Source organism: Heliconius melpomene, chromosome 13 (genome assembly GCF_056956725.1).
Source record: "Heliconius melpomene rosina isolate 202511_hmr_F chromosome 13, ASM5695672v1, whole genome shotgun sequence".
In the NCBI taxonomy this organism is placed as follows: domain Eukaryota; kingdom Metazoa; phylum Arthropoda; class Insecta; order Lepidoptera; family Nymphalidae; genus Heliconius; species Heliconius melpomene.
Window position 1 is genome coordinate 1,671,648 of NC_140401.1, and position 23,413 is coordinate 1,695,060.

Below are 23,413 nucleotides of genomic sequence, written 5' to 3' on the forward strand. Positions count from 1 at the left end.
ACTAGATCAATTGTTATTCATTGCTAACTCTATAGAATGAAAATGATGTTTATAACCGTTATTTTATAACATCATTTTATTGTCACGGAAATCCAAAGAGAATGAGCAAAAAGTCATTATTTTGGACCTCACTAGTTAGCAGTAAATTAAAATATCAATTATAATTGACTTAAGTCAAAGTAAATAAATAAACAAAAAATATTCTTGTAATTAAAATTATATAGGTAGGTATTGATAAGAAGAGATTTATTAGGAATTTATTAAGTTTTTTATCATATGTCGGGTAATAATTCCGGTTCCGGTTTTAGTTTCCGAGGTTGAATTTTGTATTAATTAATTAATTATTCGATAAAAAAAATATCATTATTTATTTAAAATTATATTTTAATAATAATACAAATTAGAGAAAATTTACGCTTACTACATAAATAATTTAAATATGTAGGCCTGTATTTGAAATATTTTTAACATTTTAATATTTTTTTTAAATATAAAAGACATTCTAGAGCAAATATAATTTAGTTAAATGACATTCTGTTCTCAACTTGATAGAATCACAAAGAACACTATAAAAGAAAACATAAATTTGGGGTGTGATTTATTTCTGAAGAGATAAAACATCTTTAAAGAAGACTTATATTAATTTATTGTTATAGAATATAACACAATAACCAATGCTTATTTTGAAACATGTCTAAACGCCATTACAATGGGATCAAAAATAATACTAAAAGGAAATAAAAGTCGATTCGACACGATTCAGGCGTTTTTGTGGCTCAGGATGTATCGCCGTTATAGTGTGTCGTGATTTGGCAAAATGCTAGTGTTTTGACCGTTACATACTTTTTATCGATCAATACTAATATGTATTTATTTTTTTTCGTTGAAATATTAGTATAATAATACCTAGATAATTATTAATTTTGTTGTTGATTGTCATATATAACACAGTGGCCGTCGTGAACCAGTTGGAATGCATCTGTGGCAACGCGACGGTTGTCGATTCGATCCTGATTCGAGGCAATAAATCGTTTTTCATTTCGTTGAATTTCGGCATCAACACGCATTCTCCAAAAAATTGGGCAGACATTGGGAAATGTTGTGTCTGAACACTAGCGTCACTCTGTCCTCCATATATGCTGAAAAAATTACGGAATATCTGACGTCACACGAGTGAAAAATCCGTAACTAAGCTTTAAGTACTAGGCTTTAAGTACTTTAATTAGTGTGTGCGATAAAAGCTGTACGTGACGTACTTGTAGGTTTTTCTCTTGTAGAAAGCCGTCGGTTTATGATTAGGCACGTCGGTAGACATACCTTTAGCAAAACAAAGTGAAACATGCTTTGAGTTTACATGGTTTTCTTAGTTTATTATAAGTATAGGTTAAACGTTAAAATAAAAAAAAATTTTTGAAAACAAAGTTGATTCTGTTGAAATGTTTTAAAGTCTATCCAGTAAAAATATGTTTTAAATCAAACTCACAACCGCCGCGTTAACAGTGACACGCTATTTATTATAAATATAATTTATTCTTTTAAATTCCACAGACAAAAAAGAACTAAAAGTGTGTCATATTTATTATCTATATTTAGAAAACAAAGTAGATTATGTCATTTCACACGAACTCGTTAAATATGTATGTAACTTCGCTTCGGTGAGTTCAAATTACCGTAGCTACATGGAAAATCATTTTATGTTTGGATTTAAGTTTTGTAAACATTTTGTTCTCACGTTAATATACTGAATTTTTAGTAATATTCTCTCGTTCGTCGTTCGTTATTTTATAATAAACATTAAACCCTCTATTAGCGGTTGCCTATTGTTGTTTTTAGTATTATATTATATCATTATTAATAAAGAATCGTTTATTTGTTATTATTATTAAAAACATTGACGAAGCAATGAGAATTTACAAAATTAAAACTTAATAAATAGCTCTACCTATATTTCTTTTTTGTAGTATTTTAAACAAAGCGATGGATCGCCATCCAAATGTTTTGTACGTTTGTCATCTTAATCTGTCAAAAATATTTTATTTTAATATTGAAGTAACATGAGTATTATAAAGATAATGAACGCGTTCAAATTAATTTATGCCTCCCATCTGAGGTTATTGTCTGTTACAATACTACTTGTCACTACTGAATGGTTGACTCACGATGTGGGTGTAAAATTATATTTATTATCTATATTGTCATAAAAAAAAACTATGTCGCACGGGCGTTTTAAATATTTTTCTATAACTTAGTCTTTGAATAAAAAAAATAAATCAACTTCACGCTGTATGTCGCACACATTAGGACAGCCAGAAGGAACCTAGTGTCCTTAATACTCCGTTCCCCACTTCCCGCTGAATTTTGCAGTCTTTAAAAGTGTTACTTATATATTTTATATAATAACTATAGTACTTTATGTTATTTTTTTTCATTAAAACGAATTTTAACCGCGTGAAATAGATTAAAATGATGAAATACCGAATCGTTAGACGTGCGGCGACATGGCGTCGAAAAAAAAATCACAAGCATGAAAATTTTGTCGGCGGAATAAATACGACCGCTTTAAATCATTCAGCGTTCGTTAGAGTTGTAAACGTTCACAGATTAAATAAACCGAATATATTGAAGTGCGGTTCCAATGAATATTCAAGGCACATGTTTAATCTTTCATGTTTTTTAGCTTTTATATTTAAATTATGCGGATAAAGCGATTAAATATGTCATAAAGGCAATAAAAATCGTAATTTTATTTAATTACCATATATAGGGTTTTTAATAAGTGTCATATTATGTATATGAATATTTAATAATTGACCGTGAATTTGATCCAAATTCCTCAGCGAGGTTATGATAAACTTTAAAATTTAATTATTAAATTTAAATTTTATTATTATTTAATTACTTGTAAATTATAAGTCCATCAAATCGTATAATATAATTGACGAGTTTTCAAGGCATGTTTTGGTTATGGTTTATTTCATTTGTAAGGAAAATATTATGATAATTCTTATAATAAGTACTTTTTAATCGTCGAATGAACATATGAACAAAAAGCTACCACCGGTTCGGAAGGCAGTTCTGCTGAGAAGAGCCGGCAAGAAACTCAACAGTTGCATATGGCTATAGCTTACTTTTTTGCTTTTAAAATCTATTTATTATACCCATTATAAAACAAGCTAATATTTTATTATATTGTTGTACAGATTATATCAATAAATATATTTATTGCAAACAAAACAAACAACGTTATAACAGATCATTCAAATTTTGCTCTGCTAAAAACTAAAATTGTACACCTTAGGAGTATAAAATACTTTTGCTTCGTTTGAAGCTTTCATTAATCTCAGTTTTCACTAGCATAATATATAGTCGTTGTATACATAAATACGGTTATTCAAATTTCACCCTTACGTTTAAACTAATAAGAGTTGTTTACGAGGTTGCCAGTTTCAACGTTTCCTAGGCGATTAAGAGTGCGCTTTGGTTAAGAGATTCCTTTCCAACATTTCCCTCTTTACTTTTTTTATATGGAAGTACTTTAGAACTCATACGTGTATAAATAATTACGCAAAGAATAATGTATGGAATACGGCAATGTCGTTGAGACAAAATAAATGTCACTTGCTTTTACTTGCGGCCCCCGTTCCCCGAAAAAGAAATATTTTTACGATGTATACCGCATATAGAGGACCTAGTGTTAAGACACTATATCCTCATTATGAAACATAATTTCCCCACTTTCCGTCGAATTCTGGAGCCATTGCGTGTTGAGGAGAGGAGGAGAACTCAACGCCGCATTTTGCCACGATACCATAGCGAGGCAATAAAGGCAAAAAGCGTTTACTCCCACACTCAGTTTATATAAACGTCATAAGATAGATAAATCAATATATTTACCATCATACAAAATAGAACACTCAATTTCCGTTATTGTCTTGAGATTAGTAATTTCAGATATCATAAGTGAAAGTACTTAGTTTTAGAGAAAGATATCTTAAAGCTGTATTATTTATGTATAAAGTTTTGCTATTCTACTATAGACTTAATCAAATATTACATCAACGAACTTTAACACAATACACGTATGTTCATAATAACGCATTATTAAATAATAGCAAATCAATTTATCACATCTGTGTCAGGGACGCGCTAAAAAACATGTTATTATTGTGTCATACAAAATTAAGGGCAATTGCAAACTCTCCTGTCGGCATCTCCACTGTGTTAATTAACAATTCTATTACTTCCTTATTGTAAGTTAAAAGAAACCGAACGCGTTATCGTATTTGATCAATTAAGTTCAATCTACACACTACAGCCTACAATCCTACATCCTACACGAACTCGGACACGGCAGTCAGTATCGCGACGCAAGCCGAGAAGCCTGCACACGCGGTGAAAAAAAATAAACTGTCAAGTTTCCCGCGCTCACAGATTAAATCGGATTTTCACAAATACGTTTTACAATTATTTAAATAATTGATTTATTATAGTAAATTATTAAATATCAGTTCTTACAAATAAAGTTATAATGTCGGCGGACGTGTTAAGTGATGATTTTAAATCGCGTCTACACTTGACAACTAAAACGGTAGGGCAGGAGAGGATACGGAGGGCCCGGGAAAACAATGAGGACGTCGCCATATTGTCCATGTTCCTCCCAAATGCGACAGCTGAGCGGGAAAATAAGAAGTTCTGTTGTGCCATGAAAGACCTTTGCTTGCTCGGCGATCCGAGGAAAACAATCGCAGGTGCATTTTATTATATTGTTTTACATTTCATACATAATTTACTTTTATTACTGACATGTGCACTCGCATAATAACAAATATTTTATTATTGTTTATTATTGATGATAAGCTTTGAAAGTCATGTCGGCGGTGCTAGATTGTAATTAGACCTAAGCATTTATAATGTCTTATTAATATTTTTATGATGGAGCTATGATAATTAAAGAAAAATGAATACGATATTTTCATAAAACAATTACTCGTATATCGAAAAGGAAACTTATTGTTTTCGATAATTCTAAAATAATTATGTTTTTCATTTTGATAAAACATACATAAATATAAATTAATTATTTCACGTTTAATTTCGAACAGAATTTCGTCAACATCATACGTACATTAATTAAAAGTTGTTGAAAGCTTTCATTTGAGCCATTAATTCATTCGAATGTAATTGAACGAGCTTCTCTCCTTTCATTTAATTACCGCTACGTTCGTTTGTGTTAAGCAAATTTATCACATGATATTAAATTTTATACTATACCTTACTTACATATTATTTATTATATAAACTAAAATTGATATAATATTATTATTTTTGCGTGATTGACAGACAACACATAAAACTATTGGGCTGAAAAAGTAATTTAAAATTTTGCTTGAAATTAGGTTAATAAGAAGGGTAAGGATGCACTTAAAAAAAATGAAAATTTCTACAGGAATAGTAAAAAACGGAAAAATATTCCATTTTAATATAAAGTCAACGCAAACAAAATTGCGGGTGACAACTAGTAAAGTTATCTACATATATTTTTGTTTGTCATTACGGCTAAAGTTAAAACAATGATGTCAGTAAAACAATCGACCAGAACAGATTATTAGCTTTAATATACAGACAAATATTTGGAAGGCGTGATCTTTGAATCCATTTGCATTTCTTTGGGCTCGGCCAAACCAAACCAAATTGTGTATTGAAAGGCATAATGAATATTTTAAAATTAAATATTCTCTGTAAACATTGAGCTCATGAATATCATGACTAAAGTTGAATTTTATGCGACCTTCACCTGAATAAGATGATTTTGTAAATATAAATATTTATATTAAGTACTTATATGCATTTATATATATGTACATTACTTATTTTTATTACAATCTGTGACCAAAAAAAAGAAAATAAACTTATTGACTTTTAAGTGCTTTTCAAAATAATACAAGAATCCTTAAAGGTTTTTATTTTATAGGTATTGTTTTTATGAAAGTAAATAATACATTTTAATATAAAGATCAAGTCAAGGGCTCTATCTCTACCTTTTGACAATAAAGATAACGTTACAAATTTGAAATAAATATTGGATTATCATTATTCCACTTAGACATAATATTACTGACTAATATAGAAATATTTGTGGGCATCTCCCGCTCTCCTCATAAACCCCACTTGGGCCAATGAATTATCTGCGTTTCTCCGCTCTGACAAGACAAATCGCAACGTTGAGTCCCTTCAATCAACACGCTGCGTCTCGAATTCAGACATAAAATCGAGGACAATGTGTCTCAATACTGCGGGTTCCTCTGCCTATCCTGCGACGCAGTGAAAAGGCTGAAGACGTAAAAAAATAAAGATATATCAAAATAAAGCTTTCTAAAGAGTAAACGCAACGAAAGCCGTGGCGTAATGTCATGTCACTTATTATTGTATAACTAAAAATATTAATTTACACCCATTGTATAAATCTATTTCGTGACGATAAAAATATAACTTCAAGTTCCTTCCCTCTTTCGTGAATATTAAACTCGCTAAACAAAAGCCTAACAATTCATAATGTACGCTTGAAAAATGTGCTCGGTAACGCCTGAAAGAAGTAGAACATAAAACACGACTAAATGGGCCAGAAGTTATGTAAATTATTGTATAATTTCCTTTGAGAGACGCTTTTAAGTAAATGCATAATGTCTACAGAGACTTGTATAATATGGGCGACTGTTTTTGAAATAACAGAGTTTAAATATTTATTATTCTTAATGTTTTATATGAATATAATATTATATTTCAAGGATATTAAAAAAATGTATTATTTGAGTGGCCTATTGAGTAGCAAAACTCTACGCCTCACTTGTTTTATTTTTATAAAATTAATACGGGGAAATAAAATTAATTTAAAATATAATCATCGCATTTACATTGCAGCCAGATTTTGTCCCACTGAGCTACGATGACTTGATATTTTTTTACATTTTATAATTATTTTTTAATAAAATTTTAGAAAATTATTAATACCTTACTATTGATACCTTACTATTAATACATATATAAGTATGTTGTATATTTTAACAGAACATTTTTATAAGCGTAATAAGAAACCTAAGAAATAAAAGTTGGTTGTTAGCAGTAATCGCGTGTTATTCGTTTATTCGCAATTTCAGTAAAATTGGAAAGAAAACAATCTTCTTTTTTTTGTTTCGCCTTTAATAAGAAATGACAGTAGAACATTATAAAAACAATTACTTATGAAATTATTTAATAGCGTTACTCTTTTTTCTGTAAAAAATTGAACCCACAAGTTATTTTTTCAAAATTCAATTCCCATTCGGTGAAATGGAATGCTTAATATTTTTATTTCCTCGCGCGCTGGTAACCAGGTAAACAGGACGCAGATAGACAGATAGAACGGAGTGTCTTAACTCTAGATTCCTGGTATCCTCTACCTACCCTGCTATGTGCGTCACTGAATAAAGTTAAAAATACTTTTTTCTACCAAAATTGACTTTGACCCAATAAAATACACAAGTTGAGATTAAAACTGCCCGGATTTTATGGGTCATCATCAATTGAAATTTAAGATCACCAGTTCAAGGTAAAGGCTATTAAAATTACACCTTTTTAAATAAAATAACGAAAGTAGGTTCATTACAGAAGTAATTAACGCTATCGATAAAAATAGCGCGATTGTTTCGAGTACAAATGTGACTTAGGAAATGACTCTTTTTATAATGTATTTCTTTCCGCTTGTGTATACCTGGGTAGGTACGTGTCATGAAACGAGACAATCTCTGCCTTTCCTGCTCTTTGTTGATTAAAGCTTAAAATAGCTTAAAGTAATTAGAAACAAATATTTAGACATTTTAAAAATCGTCTCCTTTTTGAGATATCAATATAAAAAATCTGGGAAACGGAGTATCTTAACATTGAATTCCCTCTGCCTATCCTGTTGTGTACGGGATACAGCGTGAAGTTGATTTATTTCAAAATAAGAAATTGTCAGACATATCAATGCAAAAATTAATGAATGACATCATGTTTATAATATCCATAAAGACCATACCGATCCCGATAAGGTCGACAGTTGAATGGACAAAAGACGAATGCGGCATAAATGGTAGGAACATATGGCGCGCCGTTCACCTTAACCTTCGAAGTTTTATCATATTTGATTAGTCTCGACCCTTGGCCTTGTTTGTTTACAATTTTCCTGCTACATTTGTAATCTATATGTTAACATATATTTTAAATGTCATTTTATTGGAAGATAATATAGAAAAGGGGAAAAACAATAAACATCTACTATATTATTTTCTTATTTCTCTTTTTTATTAGTACTTGCTCGGAAAAACTTTTACAATACTTCTGTAGATAGCTAGCTACAAATAAATTATAATAAAAATTATTAATAAATATAATATTGTAATTTCAGTAGTTACTAATCGTTAAAATGATATTAAAACCTTATCAATGAATGGTTAGCAACCTAGAAAGCTATTAGTACTTTACTTTCCAATGCTGTAGGTAATTAGTTTGGTTAATGGTTGGCTAGCGTCGAACAGGTTTATCAATTACGTTTTACTTCGCTAGTATTAACATCGGTTAACTTATCTATATACAAGTAAATTTCGCAGTGCCTCTACTACTATAGCGACTATAGCGTCTGACTGTAAAAGCGCTTATGGGTTCGATTACCACTCGAGGAATTAATAAATTTACTCTCTATTGTACCTCACTCAGGTAACATAAAAAAGCGTGGCGTTGAGTTCCGTCACTCAACACGCAACGTCTCGAAAACTTGGGCATAAAATAGGGAACAGAATGTCTTAACACTATGTTCTTTCCACTTTCCGTGTTAAGTAGGTAAAGTAAAGTAAAGCGGTGTTATAATTGTTAAGTAAACAAAATATTATGAGCACACAATTTCGTTTTAAGTTTTTTTAGACCAAAGTCTTATCCAGAATCTTACCTAGAACTTATTAAAAAAAAACTTTTCTCAAATAGTAAAAGTATTTTAAAAACACTTAAAATACGTGAAATCTAGCAAATTCTTAACTCTTTCATATTAGTTACAGCGAACATTAAAAGAAAGAATGCAGAACGTTTATTGTTATCAGATTTTCTCATTATCGACTGCACGTGTTTCACTCAATAATAGCGGCGTATTATGTGACATGCATATGGAATATTTTTTACTTTCTAATTTCAATATATCTATGCATATACAAAAATAAAGTAATTAAAACAAGGCTGTATTATACGTTTAATTACATGAAGGATACGTTTCCGTTCTTAATTTCAATAAAAAAATAGATAGAATAGATTTAGCAACCATAGTAATATGTAAATCAATATTAATTATTAAGATTGTCATGGCGCACTGGAACTGACTATAAATGCGATTGTTGTATGTTCGATTCCCACACGAGGGAACCTGGAAACCATGTAATAAGATATTTCGTTCCCATTAACACTTTCGTTTTCCATTTCCGCCGAATACTCGAGGCATTGCGTGTTGAGTATTGCGTGTTACCGTCATGCATCGCAATATCTCGAGTACTGAGTGAAAAGTGGCAGAAGAGTGTCTAAACATAAGTTTTCTTCTGCCTACCCTGCTATATGCGGGAAGCAGCCTGAAGCAGCAAAAAGAATAATAATTATTAAAGTCATTTGTTGAATTTAACATGCTACTACGTACAAGGGTACGTGTTCAATTGCGTCATGAAATCATTTCCTTTTATGTCGGTAATCTCCTATGATGGTTGGAGATATCAAAGTCTTCTTTATGCTACATTAGTCATCCGCTTTGTACAAGTTACTTGTACTACAAAAAAATATAAATCGTATCTAGAATGAGCACTTAAATGATGTCACGTTTATTTTAATCTATCATGATGTGTTTTTTTTAATTTTCTTGTTTAAAAATATTAATGATAGTCTTAATAGTATAAGCAATTAGATGTTAGATAATCAGAAAAACATTGAGATTTTTTTATTTCCGTCCGTTTCATTTCCATTAAGACTTCATTCTCCACTTTGCGACAAATTGCGAGCTTTATGGCGGAACTAAACGCCGCGCTTTGCCTCGTTTGCCTTTGCCAGTGCGAGGAAATGAAAAGGAACCTATCGCATTTCCAGTCGCATGTTTTGTACTCCTTCGCCACAAGTGGCCTAAAAAACTTTTATAGTAATAAAAATTCTTTAATAAATACAAATTGGCAATCTACTTCCAACGTGTACAAGCATCTTAAAGTATAGGTTCTCCAATCGGCCCACGCGATCTGTCTGACATCACTCATCCTACGGACCGTTAGCGACCTTCAAATATACCTAGGCTTATCGCGATACATACCGTGTAGGCGAAAACTTAGATGGTACTTAAACTATTTTTTTCTTATAAAAATTTCAAAATTAATAATAACAATATTTTTTTATGTTTCAGTTTCATTTTATAGTTCCACAATTGGAAAAAAATGTACCCCGCTTAAATTTTGAACCTACTAGGTATATCGCATTAAAAACAAAGTCGAATTAACCTCTCTTTTTAAATCGGTTAAAAGTATCTTTTATCCCTGAATTAATTAAAATAAATGTGAGATTTAAAAAAGTAAGTACAATAGACAGATAAATCAGTTAAACAAGTAAAAGTAAGATACAAGTTTCAAAGTTGTAAGTTTTCACAATAGTGAAAGTCGACAAGCGGCTGTAATAGAGGAGTAGACCACAAAGGTATTAAGTTCCCGTACACGACTACGTCCCAGTAAGCCAACACAAAGAACGGTTACGCTATGAATTGTATTTGTATAAGTATATTATACGAGTGACCGCCACCTACTTTGTTTAAGTTCACTTTAGGATGAAAAACGAAATATTTCCCAATACTAATGGAATTTTGAGGAAATCTCTCTTACTGCTCCCTTACATTCCCTAACCTACTTGCCTTTCAAGTAAAAACTTGCTAAAAATAGCCCAATAATTTTGTCTGTGCCTTGTGTGTTAATCTAGGTAACCGAAGATTTTTGTATATATAGAAATATGTATCATTTTTTTATTTCGACTAAAAAGTATTCATCCCTTTCATTTTTTAAAGATTTAGGTATAACTTAACAACTTCTACTTATGCTAAATTTAAGAATTTAATTATAATCATTTATTAAATACAGTTTTAATTTTGCTTGTAATACTTTATTTGAACTTAAATGAAAAGTCAAATTATCTTAATGTGAAACTTTATAAAAGCTTTTAAGTTAAAATCTTTTACAATCTTCATAAAATGTTACGGCGAAATGAATAAATATCTTTATCGTAATTAATAAAATAATCGATTAACTTATTTAGGCCATCATGTCATATTGAGATAACGACGGTTGTGGGTACAATTCCCAATTGAGGACATTAAATATATTTATTTTCTCGCTATGGTAAATAGACAGCACAGCGTAAATGATCTGCTATTATGAAAATAAGTAATTTCTTATACGATCTTTTTGAACGATATCAACCATTACCATCTAGGTATTATTAAAAAATACGTTACATTGTAGTAAATAATCAGTATTATAATATCCTTTACAGCTTACACTGTCTGGTAATATGCTTATTTTATCAAAACAAGGTTATTAAGTCTGCTGACGCCTTGTAAGGAATGTCGTCTAATATATTTCCACTTTAAGTAATTGCAAGCTACAATTAAAATATATTTAACACACCTCAATATTAAGGAAAAGCTTTAGAATAAACATAAATTTATAAACTCATGTATATTACTATATAGATATTTACACTTTTATTTTTAAGTACGCTAGGTTTATCTTTTTTGTCAGTTTCACGCTGCATCGAACATATAGCAGGACACTCTATTCTCCTCTTGTCATTGAAATCCGAGAAACGATATAAAAATCCGAGATATTACGCGTTGAGCGGCGTAATTAATATAATTCCCTTCCCCAAGTGGAACCTTTATTTACTGAAAACAAAAAAAAATGTTTTCTGTGACGTCATTCGAAAAATCTACATTTACAGGCTCTAATTTAGCATGTAAACACAACTTACGCCATATAAACTAAGTAAATATGCCTATAATTCTATATGTGGCGAACAAACCAAGGTAAGCTCAATAAAGGAGCAATAAAGCTGAGTTACGAGCGTAGGTGCGTGGTGGCCACTGCGTATTTGCAAACCAAATATCTAGTTAGGACTTTGACGATATTGTCTTTACTTTTATGGGACAAGGACACACCTGTATAGGAAGGAAGCTTTTAGTAACAAGTTCATTTATTATGCTGTAAAAGCTTTTTGCTGAGTAAATACGATTGATTATAATTATTTACTTTAGAGCTATTTAAACAGTTTTTGTTTCGTGTATATAATTTAAATTATACAATAATTTTAAATAATCAAAATTCCGTACAAATCCTCAAGAGAATGCAAATTTGTATCAAACAGCGGACAAGATCGGAATATGTAATAAGTAAATACTCAAACCAAAGTTCTCTGTTCCGAATGTATCGATATCAGGAACAAAACTAAATCGATATTGTCACGCGACGCCACCTCTGAGCTTTGCAACTTCCTAATCTATGCATTAACGTTGGTAACTTAAAACTACGAGTATATTGGCGTTAGATATAATTCTGATGAAAAAATGAGGCCGTAGCGGCGCAAGGGAATATTGTCTATCTCTAAACGCGATGTTAACGGTTCGATTCTCACTCAAAGAAGAGAGAAAATGTGCGGGATACAGCGTGAACTTACAAAAAAAAATAAAGAATATACTGTAATGCTCAAAATAATATCTACAATATTGTAAATAATAAATAAGAGGAGTTATTTTTAGTATAGTTCGTTTAGAAAAGAAATAATTATACAGTATCTAAAATATATGTAATAAGACACGTAGCCTTTACAAAATTTACCATATTAAGTATTAATATATGATATATATTTAAACAAAATAAGCAAAGTAATATATCATATAAGTTTTACTAATCTGCAAACTTCGGCTATTAAACTCAAATCTACGATCAAAACTATAAAGTCGATGAACCTTGTTAAAAGTTTTATAACTTCGTGATACTATATAGGTACCTATTACGCGGTAATACTGCGACGTAAAATCGATTTTTATTATACATTTTATTTGAAATGATTTCTGTGATTGATATATAGTTAAATTGAAAAGACATGGTTGTTTAACCTATCTATATAATTTGAACTAAGATTTTAAGTTTTTTTTCCTTTTTTTAAATGTTTCTTGGGAAACACCCAGAGCTACAATTGGTTATTTAGTTTTGTTTTATTTGGTATACCTACCTATTCTAGTTTAATCAAATTTGAAATGATAAAATATGAGTTCGCATAAAGGTCTTGCAACCTATCAGAGCTTTCAATGTAAAGTAAAAAAAGTACATCTATAATACAACCATACCATATTTTTTACCTCTTATCTTAAATTCAAGCAAACGTAGTTATGGTAATATCAATAGATTTATTCAAATTTTATTCTTTTAGAGCAACGCTGTAAATGTATGTAAATTGGATGTAAAAATAGCAATTGACTACTTTAAGTTGTAAACCTTGCTATCAAAATGAAATATTTTGCATTTGTGATTTATTTTAGAAATACTAATTTATACATTCAACTTTCTAGTATTAATTACAGAACTATACATTTGTATTAACGTTGTAATGCAGTTTGAATGTACCTAAACTCCACACGACGAGGATTGTAAAATCAAATCAATTTTGAAAATAATAGATATATTTATATAAATAATACTTTTACATGTATATGTGAAAAAAGAAGTTACTGTAAAAATATATAGAAGAGTAGACAGAGGGAACCTAGTATAGACACCCTGTTTCCTACGCACCGCCTATTTTTAAGACATTGCGTATTGAATGACAAAACTCAACACTGGGCTTTGTCTTGTTACCAGACAGAGGAAATGAATGAATGAAAAGTTTATTTCTCTGACTGGGAACAGAACCCACGACCATGGCGTTAATGCTATGCCACTACGCCACTAGAACCACAATGTGACGACGCAGTTTACTAATTCTTCTTTAATTATCCCAGTTCCGTATAGAACTATAATTATCACACAATAGTTAAACTATGAATATCGACTAAAATAAAATAAAAACCATATGAGATACACATTATCTGTGAAATAATTATAATAAATATATAATAACGGATTTATAAAAGGTAATAAATCTTTACTCTCGTAACGGTAAAACACGATAAATATCTCTATACAAATGTAGATATATTATGGGTAGTTCGATGAACCTTGAAACCTGCATATTCGCGTGCATCACCCAAATATCCTGGCCAATACCATCGCTTTTCAAGGACAGATGTTCCTATACAACTCCGCTGTCACGCGAGCGATGCAATTTACGATTCAAAACATATCACGCGAATCAGAATATATACCATTTTGTATGCTTGTCATAGAATGTATAAGTATTTTAGTATTTTACACGAAAATTATTTTGTAAATGCTATATTAAAAAGCTTTCTTAGAACTTCTTAAGCCGTATATTTTAATTGTCTTTACGCATTCTCTTTATGCAAAAGCAACTTTTAATTATTATTTTTCTGTTGTCCATTGAGTGTGGGAACCCCTCTCCAAATTCAAGTCCACAAGACTTGTTAACTAAAGAAATTATCGTGATTAAAATCGAACTCACTACCACCGTATATACTGTTGGATATCTCTCAACTATGATATAATTGCGAAAACATATCCTTTAACCTAAAAAATAACACCTTTTGATTGCATAAAATTAAAAGAAGAATAATAACAAAGGTCTATATCGTTTTTTGTATCTTAACTAGTTTATTATTTCAATAAATCAAAGCCACTCCCACAAATGTAATGGGTATTTTAATATTCTTTAAGAATCACGTCATCGTTAAAGTTAACTAAAGTAAGTCTGTATAAAAAATGTTTTAAAAGCTACTAAGAAAATAACGGCTTTGTAATTACCATCTATCGGTAAAAGTTCATATAAATTTTAGGTTGTTAAAAATGATTCAATACAATTAAAAATATAAAATAAACGGTAATTTTTACAAATTATATTTTTAAATTTATTTCTTTTGACACTCATTTGTTTTTTTTATTTCAATATTTATTTCTCAGGAAAACCTTATTTAAACAAAGAAAATATTTCTTTCTTTGTCATCCTTAACCAGTGAAGCAGTCGCACGTTGCGATTCTCCGAATTTTCTCAGATGCCTTTTATCGTGTATATAATTATGTTTTTATCAACTTAAGTACTCACTGCTTTTAAATTAAATACTTTCTTCTCAAGATGTTTATACAGGTTATAAAGATTAAAGGTTAGGTTTTTATAAAGGTATATTTTTAGATCATATCCTATTCTACCATATCTAGAAGGAGAAGAGATCTAAATTCTACCTTATTGCTTATGCATATATTTTGGATACCACTTAACCATTACCATTACCATTTGTAAATGAGCAATTGGCTCATTTCACACTATTTTCCATTTTTATCTTATTTTATTATAAACTAAAAAGTTATTTAAAATTAAAATATACCTCGAGTGGAAATTGAACCCAAAACCATCACATGTGTAGGCGGATACTTTATTACAATTACATTCAATATTATGTTTTGTACTACGATTTTTCCGTCATTTGCGAACCCATTTTTAACAAAATTTTTATATTTTTTACACAGGAACCAAGAAAATGGAGTACAAAGCAAGGCAATGGCATGAGAAGTGTTTCTGCTGCGTGGTCTGCAAGAACCCGATCGGCACCAAGAGCTTCATCCCGCGCGAGCAGGAGATCTACTGCGCTGGCTGCTATGAGGACAAGTTTGCTACACGCTGTGTGAAGTGTAACAAGGTACTTGCTGTTTTTTAAATATTTTTTTCAGCTTCTCGCTCTATCTCGTATATGGCAGGCTGGGCAGCGGGAACCTAGTGTTAAGAGACTTCCTTACCCACTGTCCGCCGAATCCTGGAGGCATTGCCTATTGGAGTGGCAGGACTCAACGCCACTCTGATCCGGCACCAGAGCGAAGAAATGAAAATATAAAATGAAATAAATATTTCATTTCATCAAGTGGGGATGGAACCCACACGCGTTTACAGGCACACTTTGTGGCCGTGCGCCACGAATGGTCTCAATTCATAGTTTATTCATGTATTTGTCTATGTGTCCGTCCCACCAGATCATCAACCAGGGCGGCGTGACGTACAAGAACGAGCCGTGGCACCGCGAGTGCTTCACGTGCAGCAACTGCGACCTGTCGTTGGCGGGGCAGCGCTTCACGTCGCGGGACGAGCGCCCATACTGCGCGGATTGCTTTGGCGAGCTGTTCGCTAAGCGATGCACGTCTTGTACTAAGCCTATTACTGGTGGGTTTAGATTTCTGTTAGTAGTGTAGTGTTATGACACTTTATTTGTTTTTTTGACAGAGTGTTTGGATTGTTGTGAGTGGTTGTGTTTAGAATGGTCGAATAAGAGCACTTGAGAGGCAAAGTGAAGGTAACTTATTGCAGGAAAGTGTGTAATTTAAGTATTATTGCAGTCGATGATAATAACAACTTAGTTCTATATCAATTCACAATATTTCACCGTACATATCCTAGGGTGGAATTGGCAGCACCACTTTAGATGAAACCACAGTTTTAACTACTCTATAAAAGCCTAACAGAAAGCCTTCAGAAAAAAAATAATTCCCAAAAATGAAAAACTTATTTTTTCAAACAAAATAAATAATAAAATTATCGTTTTAAAATAAAAAGCTATTTGTAAAGTATAACATAAATACGCACACACTTACCTGTCAAAGCGGCAACGTCGCACACGTATGTGTGCGTCACACGAAATATAGGTATGGATAAAAATCCTACGTCCGAACTGTTGAGGTATGAAACATTATACCCTATATGCAGTTTCAGTAAAAGAAGCGCTGCTTCTTCCACCCTCTATAAAAGGGAAAATATCAATCAGAGGTGGCCAGTTATTTGTATATTTAAAACATTATTTATATAAAACCATCACATTTGCATTATTTAATATATGTATACATATATGTATTAATAATCGTTAATACATAGAATGCAATTTATTTATAAACACAACAAAATATCCTCAAACACATAAAACAAAATATATAACCAACACTATGTAAGTTATTTCATAATAGCAATATATTTTTCACGTTATTCCAGGCATAGGTGGTACCCGCTTCATTTCCTTCGAGGACCGCCACTGGCACAACGACTGCTTCATCTGCGCGCAGTGCCGCACCTCGCTCGTGGGCAAGGGGTTCATCACCGACGCACAAGACATCCTGTGCCCAGAGTGCGCTAAGCAAAAACTACTGTAAATCCGTATAAAAAATATGATAAAAAAATGCATATAAACATACACACATACAGATAAATGCGCATAAATAAACATAAATGCATATAAATAAATGGTATTTATATACTAACACCACTACAGCTATAATTTAGAGCTTTTTAAATGTTAAGGTTTTGTTATTTTATACAAAACCCTATTTAACCCAGCCTACACTTAAAAACTGCTAAATCCGTAGCTACGGTGTCGTTAGTACATAAATACATGCATGTAAACATACGTAAATGCATATAAATACTAATAAAATAAAAAAATAAAAACAAACGCAAGTCTCTCGCATTTTATAATCTAACTGTTTACTATACTTACGTTTAAATTATTATTGATAATAAATAAATTTATTTAATGTTGTGAAAATTTTGAAATGTTAAACTTGTGCTTTAGATCTGTTAACGCTTTGTTTGAGTGCAACTTAACTAATGTGTTGCCAGATTATGAGATTATGTAATTAATAAATTCAAAATAAAATATTATTTTTTAAGATCTTTTACTGAATACTCAAGAGTTTTAGACTTTCTTTTAATGGAAAGTAATGAAGCTTTAAAAAGAACTAAGTTTTCTCTGAATCAGAAAATAACTTAGTTTGTTATCATTATACAGCATAAAAGTATTTAAAACCTGGCAACACTAATAGTGACTAAATCTTATTTTGTACTGTGCAGCGACAAAACGATCCTACCGTTAGTCGCAAAAGCGAGAGACTGGTGCAATTTACGTCGAATGTCCAACGACCAAACCGACGAAGCTGACGTCTAAAACATACTCGTCGACCATATTTTTATACGAAAATGAAGAAAAAATCACAAAAAAATATATTTATATATACATACTTACCCTGAATATTTGTATGTAATTGTGAATGCACAAATATTTAATTTCGCTTCTCATATTATTATTACTTTTTAAGGTGTTTATATATATTGTTTCACTAATTACAGTGTCGATATTATTAATTATAGTATATTATTATTAATTATTATGTATAGTACTTATTTGTACGCTATTTGTTTTTTTTGTTCGCTTTTGCCGTCGTCCTCTATAAACGAATTGAGTACGACCGAGTGCAATTCACATGATGCCTTAATATTTATCTAAGTCAATTTAATATTTTATGTTGTAATGACAAACGTGTTGTCGTGTCATGAAGTCATGACGTTATGTCACAACGTCAAAGTGTCACGGCGTCATGACCCGGTGTTGCCAGCTTCTTATGTATATGAGTGCTTGCATTAAGCCACGTAACATAGATTAAGTAAGAAACTATATTGTATCGAGAATTGTATGTTTATATTATTTAATTATTTATTTAAAAGCCGTCAAATTATAACGTTTTAACACGTAAGTGTTGCCATATTAACGGCCGTTAGCTTCCTAACAATATTGTTAAGTGACATACAGTCATCTAGTTTTTACTAATAATAAAAAATGAATAATAAAATAAATATTTTTGTTCTCTTATTAATATTAATGGGAGCCAATCGTTACAATAATGTAATTGAATGTCTATTTTTAAATGATGAATACTATTTTTTTAGTCTAGACTCGTATTTTAAGTATAACACCTGTGTTTTGAGGTCCTTTAAGACCGCGTCTGGGGAACATTTTGTAAGGGTAAGTCGTTAAGGGTTAAATTATTGAATTGTTAATTAAAAAAGATTAATTATTTATAATTAATATACAATTTAAATTTGCTTAGCTGTGTGATCTGATCTAATAAATACGTCGTGTATCTCCATAGATTGTATAAACTATAAAACTGTATTAAACGATCGAAATAACTTTATCGTTTGTTTTTATTTTGATATTACCTTGTACCTTTATTTATTAGTATTAATATAATAAATAAATGGCAGCTAGTTATTTCTATAAGTAATCTTAACATGATAACATCTCAATTACAGCTAATTTCATGGTTATTGTATTTATTTCTTTCGGAACACCGTAATCAAGGATAAGAGGACATGTTTTTTTTGTAAATCCTCTTTTTAAAAAACTTTTAATTAAGCCAGAAAAAAATTGCTTGTCAATTTTACTAAGTAGCAAATTTAATAAAATTTGAAAAATATAATGTTATAATATAAAATATTGATTCTCTCACTTTTTAAGGAAATCGTTTGCCTTAATATTAAAGTAATATAAGAGACAAAGTTCCGTTTTGATATAAATTTAAATTTCATATGTAACATGTGTAATTTTGTTCATGATTACCTAGATGAGTATTAAATAAAACAATAGTTTATTAAATATAATATTTTAAATTCTGATAAATTTAACTAAAGCTGCCTAATCTTCGTAAAAAAATCTAAAGGAAACTCTTACTATGTGCTTTCAAATAATTTATTATTTTATTAAGCAAAATACATATAAAAGTGCATACTTTTAATGAAAATACCCTAATACTATACTATAATAGACATCCAATATATTTTAGAATTTACGTTAAGAATTTTTTACATATTTTCTTTGAAAATATTAAGAAAGATTATTTTTACAGTAATGAAATGGTTACATTGTATACACACTTTGAGGCCGTCATGGCAATGAAGACGTGAGAAGGGTTGTAGGTTCGAAGTATCTTAACACTAGGTTCCCAGGTTCTTTTCGCCTACCCTGCTATGTGATGAATACAGCGTAAAGCTAAAGAAGATTATACTGTATGTACAAAAGATATAAAACATATCTATAATATTGTATGAGTGGTATGAATACATAAACTTTAGTTATAGTGTGGAAGTAGATTTACATTTTTCAGTTTCTTTTCAAATATTTTTATTATAGAATTATTTTCTTTTTTTATTTATTGTAATAGTTGCATAACAAACTAAATTAACAAGAGTTACACAATAAAGCTAAATTATTTAAAAAAACCATTAAAATTCCTTTTCCAATTTACTATTCTTTAGAATAATTTAATAAAACAACAAACTAATAAGTACTACTTTGTATAGTAGTTACTTTAATAAAAACTTATTTTTTTCTCTTATATTTACAAGATCACAATAATAATACTCTATTCGTAACACACATATTTTAAGCATTTTTGTAAAATTTTCAATTGCTTTATGTATTTTAAAGAGTATACATCAATATAGCAACACAATTTGGCTATAGTGCAGTTTGGGTACATGAATTATGTTTTAAAAAAAATTATAAACCAAAATAAATATTAGCCACATTACAACATTTACTTGAATAAAAATAATTTCACACTAGGTAAGTAGGTATGTAAGTCTAGGTAAGTTTCATAAAAGTAACCAGCTGTGGACTGAGGACGGAAAATCAAGAAATTTGTGTAACAATTTATTTATGGCCCCTAAGGCCTTAAAGCAGTCAAAAATAAAAACAAACAATAAATAAAATAAACACAATTTCAAATGCACAAAAGCAAAAAACCTAATTCAAGTACCCAATTTGAGGTTTTAAACCTCAAAGTCATCCTCATATCAGTCAGTCCCAAAGTATTTTTGACCAAAATGGTTTGGAGCAACGGGATGCAGTTCAGATGTTAGTATTTTCATTTTTGGTACATAATCTACTACTGCCTGTGCTGCTGCCGGAGTACAGAATAGATTAGATAGTATTATACGTTCTTCTTTTACGCCATGTTGTGTTAAAACGTTTACAGCCTGGAAAAAGGAAGATGAAAGTTATTTTCAAAGAATAATCAAGTGAAAAACTTAAATTTATTTTTCCATTTCTTTGTTCTGCTGTCGCGGCAAAGCGAGGCGTTGAGTTCCGCCGCTCAACACACAATACCTCCAGAATTCCGTGGAAAGTGAGGAACACTAGGTTCCCTTTGCTGTGTGCGGGATACAGCGTGAAGCTGATAATAATAATAATAATAAAAAAAAATGTTAAACAATTTGAACATTGTTGTTAATCTTATGTAATGATAGGTAAAACTACAATTGAACAAATCATTTGTGCTAGAAAATTCTAATTATAATTATTAAGCAAAGAAAATGTTTCAAAGTGTTTGTTAAGGTTTAACCTGTTTAACAGTGTTGCCAGTAGACATTATAGGGTACATCAATAAAACTTGTCGTCGAGCAATATCCTCTGGGAACTTGGCATACACCACATGAGCTTCGTGTGTGTCATTGTCACTTTCCACTAATATTTTACCAATGCGTATAGATCTGCAACAATCTCGTAAGCCCTGAAATATAATAGTTTATTATTACTACTATATTTTTTATTAATTTGTTTTAAGTTGATAATAAAAACAGATATTATTAGTAGTAGTGTAATGTGTAATGTAACGTCAGATCTGCTATGTTTAAATTTGAATATGTTTGCTAAATAAGTAATTTTATTTCCTATGTGTGAACTCTGACAAGTTTTTATTGGCCACTTTTATAGACAGACACAGCTAATTATTTAAGTATTTTTAAACTAAATAACCTGTTCCATAGCTTCCCCAGATCGAACAATCGACACACCACAGTTCCCTGAACCATATTTTAGACCTTTATACAAAGCTCCCGTAGGTGTCACTACATCACAGTCTGTAAATGGCAAATTGTTTAAGCTTTCTTCTATAACAAGCCTTATTAGTCTATCTGCATAAAACTTAAAGTCACTTCTTGTTGTATTTCTGTAATGCAATAAGCTTAGTTATATAATTGGTTAAGTATAATGTCATATACATTATTTAAATATATTACAAAATATCAAAGAACAAAACAATATGTTTTAATTTAAAAAATATTATTTACATAAATAACAGAGGAGAAAATACTTCTTTGGAGTAAGCCCTAAATTTAAGAAAATTTACAATGGGATCTAAGTCACTTATATTCTTTGTATTGTGGTGTTACTATTTTCATCTGCAATTATTTATTAGAACGAGGCACCAAACATTTATTGATATACGTTTCTTCACACTAAAAAAAACTATTTTTGACTTGTACTACAAAAATTATTCAAATGAATTGCAAATATATAATATTATGATGATTAAAAATAACATTTAAGAACATATTGTAACCTCACTTACTTGTCGCGAAGAATTGTTTGGAGTTCTTTGATGTTATCATTTGGTGGTAACAACATCAGACTATCACCAAATTGTTCTTTAACATCGTTAACATCCCATTGACGAATATCAGTATCAATTAAATCCATTTTCGACGAATAAATTGCAAAACAATGTGAAACTTGACGATCAAAACACTGCGCGGTGCAAATGTCAAATGCTTGTTAAGTTCTGTTCTGTCAATGTCATATCTGTCAGCTGATATAAAGCTCGGCATAGAAGGTCAAGATCAATACCAGTATGATGAAATATGAATATGATCTTATCACATTACAAATAAACATTATTTTTATGTCTATATTACACATTTTTAATAACCACGTTAGAAAAATGCTCTTTTGTAGTTTATATAAAAATGTATAACTCAATTTTGTCATTTTGAATGTATTTAGATCGCTAATCACGCAGATCCTGATTAAAATTATAGATATATGTATGCATATATACATATCAAGGTAATTTTAGTTAATATAATACTTTCTCCTTTTCAAAGTATGTATTGCATTTATATGACTAAAGATAAAAAATGACACTTTATTTCTTCACCAAAGTAGGTACTGAATCTGATTTTTCTTATATCTATACATATATAACAGATATGTTGTATAACGAAAATTACTTATGAGTCATACATAGGTCGTATTTAATGTTATCTCAATATTTACAGATATGGATATCTGTTCATGTATGAATCATTTATTACTTAATCACGTGCATTATGGTTTATTTCGCTTATAAAACATTTAATGATTTGATAATGTTAAAGGTTTTTCTAATCGCTTATGAGCTATGCAATTTTGTAATAAGCAATATATTTTATTCGTTTTTAAGTTTTTTTTTATTTTATAACCAACTAATATTTTTTATTTATAAGTGAGTAATAATAAAACAAAACGTGATTAAAGAATGGTTTAATGCTTTATTTGCCCAGAAAATACAAATTAATTATTGCAAGAATAATTCCACTTTCT

At 30.2% G+C, this 23,413-nt stretch overlaps 2 protein-coding genes across 11 annotated transcripts in view; one reads left to right on the forward strand and one right to left on the reverse strand.

Moving 5' to 3' along the window:
• The window catches only part of Lmpt (four and a half LIM domains protein limpet), a 123,122-nt gene extending 103,935 nt beyond the window's left edge, over positions 1 to 19,187 (forward strand). For 9 of the 10 annotated variants that reach the window (XM_085195780.1, XM_085195778.1, XM_085195779.1 and 6 more), the window contains 3 exons: positions 15,708 to 15,877; positions 16,206 to 16,392; positions 17,212 to 19,187. In XM_085195780.1, the coding sequence (XP_085051906.1) occupies positions 15,708 to 15,877; positions 16,206 to 16,392; positions 17,212 to 17,369 (515 nt within the window). In that variant the 3' untranslated portion in view covers positions 17,370 to 19,187. Of the gene's footprint in view, positions 1 to 4,359; positions 4,749 to 15,707; positions 15,878 to 16,205; positions 16,393 to 17,211 lie in introns of those variants that run through there. The other variant, XM_085195786.1, reaches the window with a different exon arrangement.
• Positions 19,188 to 19,723: 536 nt separating this feature from the next.
• Positions 19,724 to 22,614, reverse strand: kri (uracil phosphoribosyltransferase krishah). Its single transcript, XM_085195789.1, has 4 exons — positions 22,404 to 22,614; positions 21,809 to 22,001; positions 21,396 to 21,563; positions 19,724 to 21,030 (listed from the first exon to the last, which is right to left on the reverse strand). Exons 1-4 carry the CDS (start codon positions 22,529 to 22,531, stop codon positions 20,848 to 20,850), a joined length of 672 nt encoding a protein of 223 aa, XP_085051915.1. The 5' UTR covers positions 22,532 to 22,614; the 3' UTR covers positions 19,724 to 20,847.
• Positions 22,615 to 23,413: the final 799 nt, after the last annotated feature.

Excerpts from the sequence above, each read along its gene's own strand:
- kri (XM_085195789.1), bottom strand. The coding sequence starts at position 22,531 with ATGGATTTAATTGATACTGATATTCGTCAATGGGATGTTAACGATGTT. Across the intron at positions 21,564-21,808 it reads CTGGGGAAGCTATGGAACAG|GGCTTACGAGATTGTTGCAG; the intron begins GTTATTTAGTTT and ends ATTATATTTCAG. Across the intron at positions 21,031-21,395 it reads CTGGCAACACTGTTAAACAG|GCTGTAAACGTTTTAACACA; the intron begins GTTAAACCTTAA and ends TCCTTTTTCCAG.